The sequence below is a fragment of the Hyla sarda genome, chromosome 10, assembly GCF_029499605.1.
Source record: "Hyla sarda isolate aHylSar1 chromosome 10, aHylSar1.hap1, whole genome shotgun sequence".
NCBI lineage: Eukaryota > Metazoa > Chordata > Amphibia > Anura > Hylidae > Hyla > Hyla sarda.
This window is the reverse complement of record NC_079198.1, coordinates 49,380,628-49,394,953: the sequence shown is the minus strand read 5'-3', so window position 1 is coordinate 49,394,953 and position 14,326 is coordinate 49,380,628. Positions and strand designations below refer to the sequence as shown.

Genomic DNA, 14,326 nt, shown 5'->3' with positions numbered 1-14,326 from the left:
TACTGATGAAGATTAACAATTAATTAACAATTGATGTGATGTCACTATTTAGAGGGGTTAAGCCTATATCTACTTTTCAAAATGACCCCTAAAACCATTACTGAAGGAGGTGCTGAATGAGCTGCTGAAGAAAAGACCTATGGAGGTCTTGAAATGCGTCCAGCCTATACCTGAATATATGAATAACCATAAACTGCTGCTTTGATATTGGCCATATTGATTGTCAGTGCCCTGTCAATCTAACCACTTCCTATGTGGATACACGAGGACATCGCAACTACTCATCCCCGCTACATCACCTGTATCTGCTTCACAAATAGTTTTCATCAGGACAGAATGATTTCTGCATGTATCTCTGGCTGGAGCGGCGAGCTGTCGTCTCATCACAGCACAATCCAGTGTGAGTTGGCCAGACAACTCTAGGACCAGCGGTAAGCGGAGCCTTACTAACCTGCTATCTCGAACACTACCGGGATAGGTGAAAGGTGCAGCACACCATTTGACTTTCATTATCTTGATGTATATGCGGAGGGGTGAGTAGCTATTTTATTCTATTAAGGATCTACGTGCAATATTTTAGTATCTACAACGGCATTTGCACTACCATAGGATTACAATATGCATATGGAAGATTATCTACTACGGCGACTATAAGTCCCATACTGCCTTATAAAGACAAACATTTACTTTCAACTAACTACAAGGAGCATAATGCCTTTCTTATTTTCTGTGAATTCCACTATGCACTTTGACCACAAGCAGCAGTATTGTTTTATTTATTTCTATTATTATTTTAATAATTTAATTGTAAGTATCCCTCTCCTTGTTTACTTGTATGGTACATAACAATATTGTATTATTTTATGAAAATATATAATATGCATGACCTTGAGCCCCAAATACATATACAGTATTTATTCATAAATATAATGCACCTGCTTTATTAAGAGTTTCTTCTTTTCATCATTTGAGTCATCACGGTTTTGGAGATCCCTGTCAAACTGCGCTTTCATGGCCTGCATATTAACTTCCAGGCGGAGTTTTCCATCTTCAATGGCCTGAAGTTCATCCTCTAGTTCTTCTATCTGGGTTTTCATTTCTTGGACTTGTTGCTCCAGTGCTCTTTTAGCTCTTTCCAATTCATGAGCCTGTAATTGCATATTATATTTGTTACAAAATATTTATATTCATACCTAGACATTACCGTATATTAAGGGACTAAACAATATAGTGGCAGCCATGAGGCCCTAAAAGAGAGGGGACTCATTTCTTTGCTCAGGGGTGTGGAAATTTAATAAAAAACTACTTGTCCATGGGACTAAAACAAAGCAAAATCTATTGGTCCCTCATGGCGATCCACTTGTCCGGGCCAATTTTCGCTTTTAGACTCTTGTTTTTTCCTCCTCGCTCTATAATAGCCATAACTAACTACTATAATGATACCTTTTCATTTTTCCATAACATATGCTCCAAAACCAAAAATAAATATTGGGGAAGTGAAATTGAAATAGTAAAAGATAATTTTGCTAATTTGATGGTTTTCTTTTCTACACCATTTACCTTGTGGTTGAGCTAACATGTCATTTTGATACTTTAGGTCATCCTTATTATAGCAATACAAGATTTGTATAGTTTCCGTCATGTTTTACTAACCTTAAAAAAAATTCAGAACTTTTTTAAATTTTTTTTTAATTGCCATATTCTGACCCCAGTAGCTTTTTTTATTTTTATTTTTTTTTTTTGCATACCAGGCTGTTTCTATGCTATAAAAAGTTTTTTGTATAGGTACCATTTTGGTATTGATCTGACTTTTTAATTGCTTTAAAAAAAATTTCAGGGATATTATAAAAATTGCAATGCTGTGTTTTTTTTTTTTTTTTTTTTTTTACATTAATGTCATTTACCGTACAGGATACATAATGTTATATTTTAATAGTTTGTACAATTACGCACACAGCGATACCAAATTATAATTTTTTTAAATTATGTTTATATGTTTTTATATGGGAAAAGGGGGTGATTTGAACTTTTAATATGGAAGGGGTTAATGTGTATCTTTTAAACTTTTATTAAAACATTATTTTTTTTACACTTTATTGGTCCCTTAGGAGACTTTTAGGAGGAATCATTAGATTCCTCATACAGATCAATGGAGGCCCATAGAATTCCATTGATCTGTGTGCTCTGCAATCCATTGATAGAGCTTAGACCAGCCAAGCTTTATCGATGGCAGATCCACAGACACCAGGGAAGCAGAGGTAAGCCCTCCGGCTACCTCTATAATGGATCGCGATCAATCCCACTAGACCGTCCCTTTAGACGCTGCTGTCAGCTTTGACAGTGGGGATCTAAAGGGTTAATAGCCGCCCACAGTGATCGCCACATTCTGGCTAAAAGCGGCGGCCCCCGGCTACTGAAATCAACTGGGGGATGCAGAGTATGTTGCGGGCCCGGTCCATACACCCGTCTGAGCGCCACTGTGCTTGTTGGGGGCTTTCAGGTCCAGCCCTGCTTGCCCGAAGCAGGGCTAAGGGCCTGAAAAATTCACCTGCCTGGTGCCCGGAACTGCATGTCCCGGGTGTCGGGCAATAGGTCGGCCTGTCCAGAAGGGCCACATTGTCAAAAAAACAGCAAAATGCCCAATTGTCTCAAAGGTCTTGGAAAGGAAAAAACACCAAGCTTTTCTTAACTGGGTATCAAAATCTCATAGGGGTTCATATGTATCTTTGCCAAAGTGTTTTCTCTCTTTTAAGTTTACCACTGCATGACATACCGTATTTATCGGCGTATAACACGCACCCCCATTTTAACAGGGAAATTTAAGTAAAAAAATAAAATGTAAAATAAATGACTTGGACTAAATGCCACATCATCCCCACAACTTTGTTTTCTTCTGCACCTCAGTTTGGTCCCGTCCCCTCCAGTGCCACATCATTCCTTCCCTTTTATCAGTCCCTGTGCCACATTTACCCCTCTCATCGCCACCCCCCCCCATGTCTCATCATCTCCCCATGTCTCATCATTTCCCCCTGTCATAGACCACCACTAGCCATACAGACATTAAGCATTTAGTGCCTCCCCCACCATCATTTCCCCCTGTCTCATCATGTCCCCCATCATTCCCGCCTCATCATCCCCCCACCCTGTCTCATCATCCCCCACCCTGTCTCATCATGTCCCCATCATTCCCCCCTCATCATCCCCCCACCCTGTCTCATCATCCCCCCACCCTGTCTCATCATGTCCCCCATCATTCCCCCTCATCATCCCCCACCCTGTCTCATCATGTCCTCCCATCATCCCCTCATCATCCCCCCCACCCTGTCTCATCATGTCCCTCATCATTCCCCCCCTCATCATTTCCCCCTGTCTCTTCCACCCATCACCCCCCCTCTCATCATTTCCCCCTGTCTCATCCCCCCCCTCATCATTTCCCCCTGTCTCATCCCCCCCATCATGTTCCTCCAATGGCATTTAGTGGTCTTCAACCTGCGGAACTCCAGGTGTTGCAAAACTACAACTCCCAGCGTGCCCGGACAGCCAACTGCAGTCCGGGCATGCTGTGAGTTGTAGTTTTGCAACATCTGGAGGTCCGCAGGTTGAAGACCACTCTTCCCCTTTCCTTACTTGTCTGCGCTTCGGCTGTCTTGTGGGGTCAGTGAAGCAGATGAGTTACGTCCTCTCCCGGCTTCTCTGTGCAGCATCACGAATGTCACTTTTCGGCGGCGACTACAGGAAATGAAGTGATGCCGCACAGAGAAGCCGGCAGAGGACGTAACTCATCTGCTTCACTGACCCCGCAAGACCTGACCTGCCGAAGCGCAGATAGGTAAGGAAAATAAACAAAACTGTAAAAAGCAGGGAAAGTGGGAATGATGAAGGAGGGAGGAGGGAGGGAGGGAAAATGAAAAGTAAAGCTCACTTGTCTCCCACACGATCCACAGGTACTGGTGGATTGTGCGGGAGACGCTGATTATAAGGTAATGCAGATCTGGGCAAGGTAGGGCTCATTTTAATCAGCGTCTCCCGCACTATCCACCACACCAGTAACTGTGGATAGTGCGGGAGAAAACAAGTGACAGTGCGGGGAGGAGACGCCGCTGGTCACTGATTTAAAGTGGCCGCAGCCGTGCTGTTAATACTTAACAAGCAGACGCTGCTGCGGCCGCTTTAAATCGGTGACCAGAAGACTTTTTGCCCTAAATTTACGTTTTAAAAGTGCGTGTTATACACCGATAAATACGGTATTTTTAGGAAAAGTAGCAAAGTGTTGGAAAATAATACCTATTTTTAGCCTCCATAAAATAATATTTTATGTTAGAGAGCAGGCGCTGTGTAAATATATGAGTGTAAAGATTTCTTACATTTTTGCCAACATCGTCTTTGGAACTAATCAGGTCATCCAATTCTGCCCGCAGCAACTTGTTCTGTCTGTCCAGTTCATCCTTTTGATCAAGTGCTTCTTCCAGTAAACGACTCTGAGCCAAAGCCTTTGTTTCCTTCTCACGGGCCTCTGCTTCTGCTCTATCTCTCTCCTCAGCATAGCGAGCTGATATATTCTTCTCTTCTGCTAACATCTAATGGGTAAAAAGTAACAACTATTAAATTGTTCACAAGCATGAAATAGATTGTTCACAAGCCTGTCCTATTTGCTCAAGATTTTATGAGCAGCCAAAATTTTAAGATTTAACCTGAACTATTAATATTGTAGAATAACTATTAATACTGTAGAATACCAGTTATAATGCATATGATTTACAGACTCAAATAGTAAATGTCAATAGATTTCTGTCCACATAACTTTGGCCAATTCAAATCCCAGCGGTCTCCTGTGTTATTTTGAAGAAGCTTTAAAGGGGTACTCCGGCCCTAAGACATCTGATCCCCTATCCAAAGACTACATGAGAGATTGCAGGTGTCCCTAGCAGCGGGACCCCCGTGATCAGACATCTTATCCCTTACCCTTTGGATAGGGGATAAGATGTCTTAGGGCCGGAGTACCCCTTTAAAGCTTCTTCAAAATAACTAAATGTAACTATTTGGCAGTAATTACAGTACAGTCTCATTAACTCATGACAATCACATTACTATCTGTAATTGTATCTACCTGGTCAAACTTCTTCTGTTTCTTTTCCAGATTTGAAACAATTTGCCGCTGATGATCCAGATCAACCATAAGGTCATCCAGCTCTTGTTGCAAACGGTTCTTGGTCTTTTCCAGCTTGTCATTGGCTTGATGCTTTTCATCAAAACGTTGGTGCATCAACTCTACCTCTTTAGCTAATTTCTTTTTGGCTTCTTCCAGGCCCTCCACTGCACCTCCATGCTCCTCCATCTTTTTCTTTGAATCAAATAGCTGAAAGAAAAACCACAAGGTCTATCACAGTGTTCAATGAAGGTTCTTCCTTTATACATTACAGTAAGCAAAGAGGTTTCGTGTATGTTCAGTGTTATTTAGCAAAAACTGGTCTGAAAGAAATATCCTAGGGTATGTTGGCATGTTACCTGTTGTTGCAGTGCCTGAATCTGACGGTTGAGTTGAGCCTTGGCAGTTTCGTCTTCCTCAAGGTTCTCCAACAGGTTATTTTTCTCATCTTCCAATTGTTTTACTCTAGAGCTTAAGTTTAGCTTCTGTCTTGTCTCCTCTTGCAATAATTCCTTAAATAGAGTTTATAAAATAAGTAAAACATTTAAAAGGGATCCAAAAGAAAAGATGCATAGCACCCCTCCTATACGTAGAAAAGAAGCTCCCCACTGACAGATAAGATAATAGCTATCTACCTGGGTATCTTGCAACTGTGATTGCACAGTAGACAGATCTTTGGTTAGTTTAATGGATTTGCTTTCTGTGGATCCCAATGCACCAGACACACCATCCAATTCAGCCTATGAATTCAACAAACACAAATGTTATAAAAGAAATACCATAGGTATCACATCATAAAAGAGAAGTACCTCTAAAATATAAAATTTCATTTGGTCTACAAAATAACTTTTATCATTAGGATTATGTGAATTTTATACAAAATATATATGAACTTAAATTTAAAGCTTCTATAAACACCAGTCAGATTATATGGTTGCCATTCTTACCTGTAGTTTCTGTAGCTTTTCTGCCAATTCAGCTTTTGCCTTCTCGCTCTCGGAGACTCGGACTTGGAGTTCTGAAACGTGTCCTTCTAATTTCTTTCGCTTCTGTTCTGAGTCTTGTTTTGTAGCATGAAGATTTTTGACTTCCTTTACTAGGTCAGCATTCTCGCTTTCTAATGTCTGTTTTACTTTCTCCAGATTCACTTTGAACTACACATTTACAAAAAAAAAAACAACAGACACTTAGAAAAGATGCCAAACACAACCTGTCCATCAAGGGGGGGTGGACTGGCCAATGATCTATATTAAATGGAAACAAGAAAATTACAGCAACACACTGCTACCGATAAGATATGAGTGTAATTTGACACTATTTACATTGCAATACTGCCAAGGAGAAAAATAGAGGTTCTTAGCTTTTACCATTTGACCAAATAGTGTGTAGAGGATAGACCCTACACAATAAACATGCCCCTCTTGGGATGGCACTAAGCCTACGATTTCTGGGGTTGTAAGATCCAGCTTATCCCTACTCAAAATCACCGAGTGGAACGAGTGGAGTGTACGGCGAAGATGGAGGCAGCCACTCCCTCCTCATATGTAACATAAAAAGCAAAAATTGGACAGCAAACCCAAAAGTAAATGGAGGTGTTTAACTCTATCCTGATGGTAGATTTGGGAGGAGTGTAGGACTGGGCATGTTGTATTTTGTAGTATGACAATCTTACCTGTCACCAAACTAAACTTTTAAAAATATTGTTCCTTAAGTAATTATAAGACATTTTACCATTTACTTGCTGTTAAAAATCTCAACCTTTATATGTTTTTAAGAAGGAGAATGTCCAGCGCAGCAGAAGCTCAATTGCAGATAATATTTATTCTGACACGGCAGTACAGGTAAAAGAACAGCAGTGTTCTTTATATGTTTTTAATGTGATTGAAAAAATGGCCACTAGGTGTCTCTGTTCTGTTCTCTGCGCAAGTGAAACAGTTGTTTGGTCTCCTCCTGGCCTGGCAGGAGACCAAACTCAGGAAGTGCGTGCAGGGATTGGCGAGGCACAGCTTTTCAGCTGGTGAACGCCCACTTTGTCCTGCCGGGAGCTCATACAATGTGAACAAGGGGAAAGGTATGATACAGAGCTTTTTGAAGCTCAGAATTTTTTTTTAAGGGCAGGAGGGGTGTTAGTAGTAGTTAGGTAATATAATCTAAGTTAGTTTAAAAAATATGGTTTAATGACAGGTACTCTTTAAATATGGGTGTTATGAATGGAAATATCTCATCTATATCATTAGTGAAGATGGGCGAGCCGAGTCCCGCAAACCCGGATTCGACCTAAATTTCGTGGTGGCTGCGGCTTGCAGAACATTTGAAGAATGCCAGGTTCAACTTGTGCAAACCTGGCAATGTGTGCAATAGTAACACAAGGGATGAGGAACACATGGCGCCCAGAGGAAAGGAGGAAGTACTGGGGCAGTGAGATGATGTCAGGGTAGCCTAGCATAACTTCCAACAAACACAATTTAGACACAGATAAAGCCCCATGTATTGTGAGCAGCCACTATTCGGGAAAGAGACAGAGAGGGAGCAAGAGAGAGAGGGAGCAAGCACTGCAGAAGCCAGAAAGCCTTCTAGAATTCTAACCTATACATAAATGCAAATCACCGATTCGGAGTGATGAAAGGACCAACAGATAACCCTTAAGGTAGAACTATGTTAGCAACTCACCGACAAAAACTACCCTTTAATCAAAAATCTATCTATATATATAAAACTCAATGGGGGATATTTATCAAAGCTGTCTATGTCCCGCATCAATATAGACCAAATCACAGAGGGTTAGGCTGGTCTATTGTGCGCCTAATTTATCAAAAGGTGCACAGCTCTTGATAAATTCTGCGCACAGACTTTGTGATCAATGCCATAGACTGTATTTAAACCTGCTCCAACATGGTCTGACATTTCGGCGTACTTTCAGCAGATGCGACTTGTCGCTGAAAAGTTGCTTTTGATAAATTCAGCACCAATGCATTTTCCAATGCATTTCCGTCTAAAATAGACTAAATGCATCATATTCTAAAAATCCTCTAGAGCAAAAGTCGCAAAAAAGTCGAACAAATTTAGACTGCGACTTTCTGTGCGACAAATTAAGACAGGAAAAAACTGTCTAAATCCTTTAATAAATATCCCCCAATGTGTGTATGTGTGTGTGTATGTATGTGTGTATGTTCCAGCATCACGTCCAAACGGCTAAAGATATTAGCAGGAAACTTGGCACACGTTACTTATATGTCAACAACAAACATAGGATAGGTAATTTAACCCTCACCCACCCCCATTTGCCAGGGGCAGAGTTTTTGTTTAAAGTCCCATACAAGTCTATGGCAAATATATGTTACTGCATAACTTCCAAACGGCTGGAGATATTTCGATAATACTTGGTCCCATGTTACTTATATGTCCACTTAAAATATAGGATAATTAATTTAACCCTTAACTACCCCCATTTGTGAGGGTTGGGGTTTATGTTTAAAGTCCCATGCAAATCAATGGGAAATGTATGTCCCCACATAACTTCCATATGGCTGGAGATAATTTCAATACCTGGTACATATATTATGGGGTGGGATATGAGGTCGGGATAGGAGGTCGAGACAGGAGGTCAAGATAGGAGGACGGGATATGAAGATGGGATATGAGGACGGGATAGGAGGACGGGATAGGAGGACGGCATAGGAGGTTGGGATAGGAGATCGAGATAGGAGGATGGGATAGGAGGTCGGGATAGGAGGTCGAGATAGGAGGTCAAGATAGGAGGTTGAGATATGAGGAAGGGATAGGACGACAGGATAGGAGGACAGGATAGGAGGACTGGATAGGAAGTCGAGATAGGAGGTTGGGATAGGAGGTCAAGATAGGTCGAGATAGGAGGACGGGATATGAGGACGGGATAGGAGGTCGAGATAGGAGGTCGAGATAGGAGGATGGGATAGGAGGACAGGATAGAAGGACGGGATATGGGGTTGGAATATGACAATAATATATGAGGACTGGATATGAAGTCAAAAGCTTCCTCCTTTGTTTATTTTCCTCCCCAACAAGGATTAGGAAGGAAAAACGGGGCAACGCCGGGTACTCAGCTAGTCTATATATAACAAACCTCAATGTGTATATGTGTGTATGTATGTTCCAGCATCACATCCAAACGGCTTAAGATATTAACATGAAACTTTTATCTATACCAAGAAAAGCAAGCTGCAGACAGTGCACACCCAAAATGAGTATAAATACAAAGAACTTTATCAGTAGAAACCATAAGAGGAGACACATACATCTAAAAACATTTTAAAAGGCTCCCAAGTGAGCCTAAAACATCGCTGGGGAAGGGGACATGACCCCCCAACCCCTACCCTGCCCTGATATCAATATAGAGATATAACTAATGCTCCAAAGTGGTATGTGCAAAATAACAGAAAGTCATCAGATAAATATATATATAATGCAAATCAGGCAATAATGCAGTATAAGTGCAGAAAAAGCAATCCACAGACGGAGGAGCAGTATTACAATACCAAAAGGGCAGGGAGAGCAAAGCCCCACGCGTTCCGTCACTCCCAGGTGACTTCCTCAGGGGTATATTTAATGGTATAGATAATGGTCTTTTTTTGCTGCTAGTAGCACCCCAACTTTATTATTGTAATTTATTGGTTGAGCCCTTCCTCCTTTGTTGTAACAATTAACATGAAACTTGGCACACATGTTACTAATATGTCAACAACAAATATAGGATAGGTGATTTAACCCTTTCTCACCCCCATTTGCCAGGTTTCGGGGTTTTTGTTTAAAGTCCCATACAAGTTTATGGGATATATATGTTACTGCATAAATTCCACACGGCTGGAGATATTTCGATAATACTTGGTCACATGTTACTTATATGTCCACTTACAATATAGAATAGTTAATTTAACCCATTTGTGAGGGTCGGGGTTTTTGTTTAAAGTCCCATGCAAATCAATGGGAAATGTATGTTTCCACATAACTTCCATACGGCTGGAGATATTTCAATAATAACTGGTACACATATTATGTATATGTCAAACAAAAAGATATGATAGTTAAATTAACCCTTACCTACACCCTTACATAAAAGATGGTTTTTTGTTTCAAGTCCCATGTAAGTATATGGGACTTCCAGTACTCAACAAGCTCCGCTCTGCATCTCCTCATCTCACAAAGGCACGCCCATTTTTAAGCCCCACCCCTTTTATTATCTACCCTTTTTGTGCATTGGTCTGGCTTGCAAATCAGTCCCACAAAGCCACGTCCCCTTATATTTTCAGCTTACAATATCTTCATCACAAATCAGTCCCACCTGAGGACAGGATATGAGGATGGACATAAGGAAGGGATATGAGGTCGAGATATGAGGACAGGATATGAGAATGGGATACAAGGACGGTATATGAGGTCAGGATATGAGGTCGACATAGGAGGACGCGAAATGAGGTCAAGACAAGAGGTCGGAATATGAGGATGGGATATGAGGTTGAGATATGAAGACGGAATATGAGGACGGATAGGAGGTCGAGATATGAGGATGGGATATGAGGTCGGGATATGAGGACGGGATAGGAGGTCGGATATGAGGTCGAGACAGGAGGACGGGATAGGAGGTCAGGATATGAGAACGGGATATGAGGTCGAGATAGGAGGTCGAGATATGAGGACGGGATATGAGGTTGAGATATGATGACGGGATATGGGTTGGGATATGACAACAATATATGAGAACGGGATATGAAGTCAAAAGCTTCCTCCTTTGTTGATTATCCTCCCAAACAAGGATTAGGAAGAAGGATGGGACATGAAGATGGGATGTGAGGATGGGATATGAGGATGGGATATGAGGACAGGATATGAGGTTCGGATATGAGGACAGGAGATGAGTTTGAGATAGGAGGACGGGAAACAAGGTCGAGATAGGAGGTCAGGATATGAGGATGGGATAGGAGGTCGCGATAGGATGTTGGGATAGGAGGTCAGGATAGGAGGTCGAGATATGAGGTCAGGATAAAAGGACTAGATAGGAGGTAGAGATAGGAGGTAGGGATATGAGGTTGGGATATGGGGACGGGATATGATGATGGGATATGAGGACGGGATATGAGGACGGGATATGAGGTCAGGATATGAGGTTGAGAAATAAGGAGACGGGATAGGAGGTCAGGAAATGAGATTGAGATATGATGACGGGATATGAGGTAAGGATAGGAGGACAGGATATGAGGTTGAGATATGAGGACAGGATATGGGGTTGGGATATGACAACAATATATGAGGACGGAATATGAAGACTAAAGCTTCCTCCATTATTGATTTTCCTCCCCAAGAAGGATTAGGAAGGAAAAACCAGGAAACGCCGGGTACTCAGCTAATCTATATATATATAAAACTCAACGTTTGTGTGTATGTGTGTGTGTATGTATGTATGTATGTATGTTCCAGCATCACGTCCAAACGGCTAAAGATATTAACATGAAACGTGGCACACATGTTACTTATATGTCAACAACAATCATAGGATAGGTGATTTAACCCTTACTCACTTACTCACCCCATTTGTCAGGGGCGGAGTTTATGTTTAAAGTCCCATACAAGTCAATGGGAAATATGTTACTGCATAACTTCCAAACGGCTGGAGATATTTCGATAATACTTGGTCCCATGTTACTTATATGTCCACTTAAACTATAGGATAGTTAATTTAACCCTTAACTACCCCCATTTGTGAGGGTCAGGGTTTTTGTTTAAAGTCCCATGCAAATCAATGGGAAATGTATGTTCCCATATAACTTCCGTACGGCTGGAGATATTTCAATACCTGATACACATATTACGGGTCGGGATATTAGGACAGGATGGGAGGACGGGATATGAGGACGCGATATGAGGACGAGATAGGAGGATGGGATAGGAGGTCGGGTAGGAGGTCGGGATAGGAGGACGGGATAGGAGGACGGGATAGGAGGACGGGATAGGAGGACGGGATAGAAGGTGTGCTTGCATCATAGCCACACCATAAATGTATGGCGCTGTGCGTGAAGTTACTCGCTGCAGGGCCGTACATTTACGTTGCATGTCCTTAAGGGGTTAAAGCTTCCAGAGGTTTGTGGTTTCAGAGCATAGTATGACCCTTGTGGACTGGTTGGCTGGTTTATGGTCTTCTCAGGATGTGGAAGAAGAGTCTGACAATATGAGGGTGAGCTACCTGTTAGAGGATTCCTAATCATCTACAGTTACATTGCGCCAGGAGCAGACTGACAGGTTGGGCACTTGGGCTCTGCTCGAAGGGAAGCCCATCTACCTTCAGAGTTGCAGCCACTGGTCTGCTGTTTCAGCATGTCTTATCCTCCAGTCACCTCTAGAGCTGCTGCCACTATTCTGCTGTAACATCATGTCTTATCCTTCTTTCACCTTTAGAGCTGCACTCCCTATTCTGCTCTTATACTCTAGTCACCTCCAGAGCCGCAGCCACTATTCTGCTATTACATAATATCTTATTCTCCAGTCACCTTTAGGGATGCAGCCACTATTCTGCTGTTACATTGTCTTATCCTACTGTCACCTCCGGAGCTGCACTCCCTATTTCTGCTCTTGCATTATATCTTATACTCTAGTCACCTCCAGAGCTTTAGTCAATATTCTGCTGTTAGATCATGTCTATTACTCCAGTCACCTACAAAGGGGCAGCCACTTTTCTGCTTTTACATTGTGTTTTATCCTCCTGTCACCTCCAGAGCTGCATTCACTATTCTGTTGTTGTTACAATAGGTCTTATACTACAGTTACCTCCAGAGTTGCATCAGCTGTCTGAGGGTGATAGGAGTGTGATTGCTGTAATCACACAATTATTACTCTCAGGCAGAGGCGGGGAAGTCCACCTAGGTGCCAACCACTGGGGGGGATGGGGTTGCCATGTTATACAAAGGAAGCAGTCACCACATTCCTATCACTAAGAGATCTGAGCACGTACAGGCTGGCTAAGAGTGGGCACACAAAGCCCCACAATCTTCTATTATCTGGGGGCCCCATGAGGTGTCAGTCCATCCGTGCATGGCATGGTGGAAAAGTCTGTCCTAGATGGTCTGCTCCATCATCTTTGTCTCTGTCGTTGTGTCACGGTCAGCCTTTGGAGTGTGTTGCTGAGGTTGTGGAGAGCGATCCAAAGGATAGGGGATAAGATGTCTGATTACAGGGGCCCCGCCGCTGGGGACCCCTGCAATCTGTCATTCAGCACCCACCTTTGCGAGCTGGACGCTCCAAGTGTGCAGTGACGCCCCCTCCCATAGACTTGCATTGAGGGAGCGGGGTGGGATGTCACACAGGGGCAGAGTCATGACGTGATGATACTCTGGCCCCGTGGTCATCACACTGCACACTAGGAGCCTCCAGTGCTGTGGAGAGCTCGCAAAGGTGGGTGATGAATGACAGATTGCAGGGGTCCCCAGCGGCAGGACCCTCGCTATCAGACATTTTAGCCCTATCCTTTGGATAGGGGATAAGATGTATTAGGGCCAGAGTACCCCTTTAAGTGAAGGTCCGCTTATTGAGGTCTGCCATCCAGTAAAGGTCCGAGCTGAACAATTAGGTCTGGTCACACCTAGCAACCTCAGTGCCATAAAGAAAATAGCAAATGAGCGACTGAAGTGAGGAGGATGTACGACCTGAATACAGATGCCACACACTGTACCCCTGAATATAATACTGCCGCACACTGAGCCCCTTTTATATTACAGCCACACACTGGGCCCCTGGTATATTGCTGCCATACACTGTACCCCCTGAATATAATACTGCCACACACTGTACCCTCAGAATATAATAATACCACATACTGGGCCCCTGGTATATTACTGCCACACATGGGCCCCTGGAATATTACTACCATACACTGTACCCCCTGAATATAATACTGCCACACACTGTACCAATGAATATAATGCTGCCGCACACTGTACCCTCAGAGTATAATAATGCCACACACTGAGTCCCTTTTACATTACTGCCAGACACTGGGCCCCTGATATATTACTGCAGCTAATGTGAAAGAAAAAAGGGGGCATGCACCGGAGCAGCCTGTGCCTTTACCGCGTGATAGTGTGGATATGTGAGGATAAATAGAAACCTGCTCACCTTGATCGTGCGGTCTCACGCTTACCTGGTATATTACTGCCA

The 14,326-nt window shown here is 42.6% G+C and overlaps 1 protein-coding gene across 10 annotated transcripts in view; it reads right to left on the bottom strand.

Annotated features, from left to right (window-relative positions):
• Nucleotides 1-14,326, bottom strand: part of LOC130294253 (myosin-10-like) — a 312,827-nt gene that overhangs the window by 80,691 nt on the left and 217,810 nt on the right. For all 10 annotated transcript variants that reach the window (XM_056543843.1, XM_056543842.1, XM_056543841.1 and 7 more), the window contains 6 exons: nt 6,094-6,300; nt 5,782-5,886; nt 5,506-5,658; nt 5,108-5,356; nt 4,365-4,577; nt 936-1,148 (listed from right to left, as the gene is read on the bottom strand). In XM_056543843.1, coding sequence (XP_056399818.1) covers nt 936-1,148; nt 4,365-4,577; nt 5,108-5,356; nt 5,506-5,658; nt 5,782-5,886; nt 6,094-6,300 — 1,140 coding nt within the window. The remainder of the gene's footprint in view (nt 1-935; nt 1,149-4,364; nt 4,578-5,107; nt 5,357-5,505; nt 5,659-5,781; nt 5,887-6,093; nt 6,301-14,326) is intronic.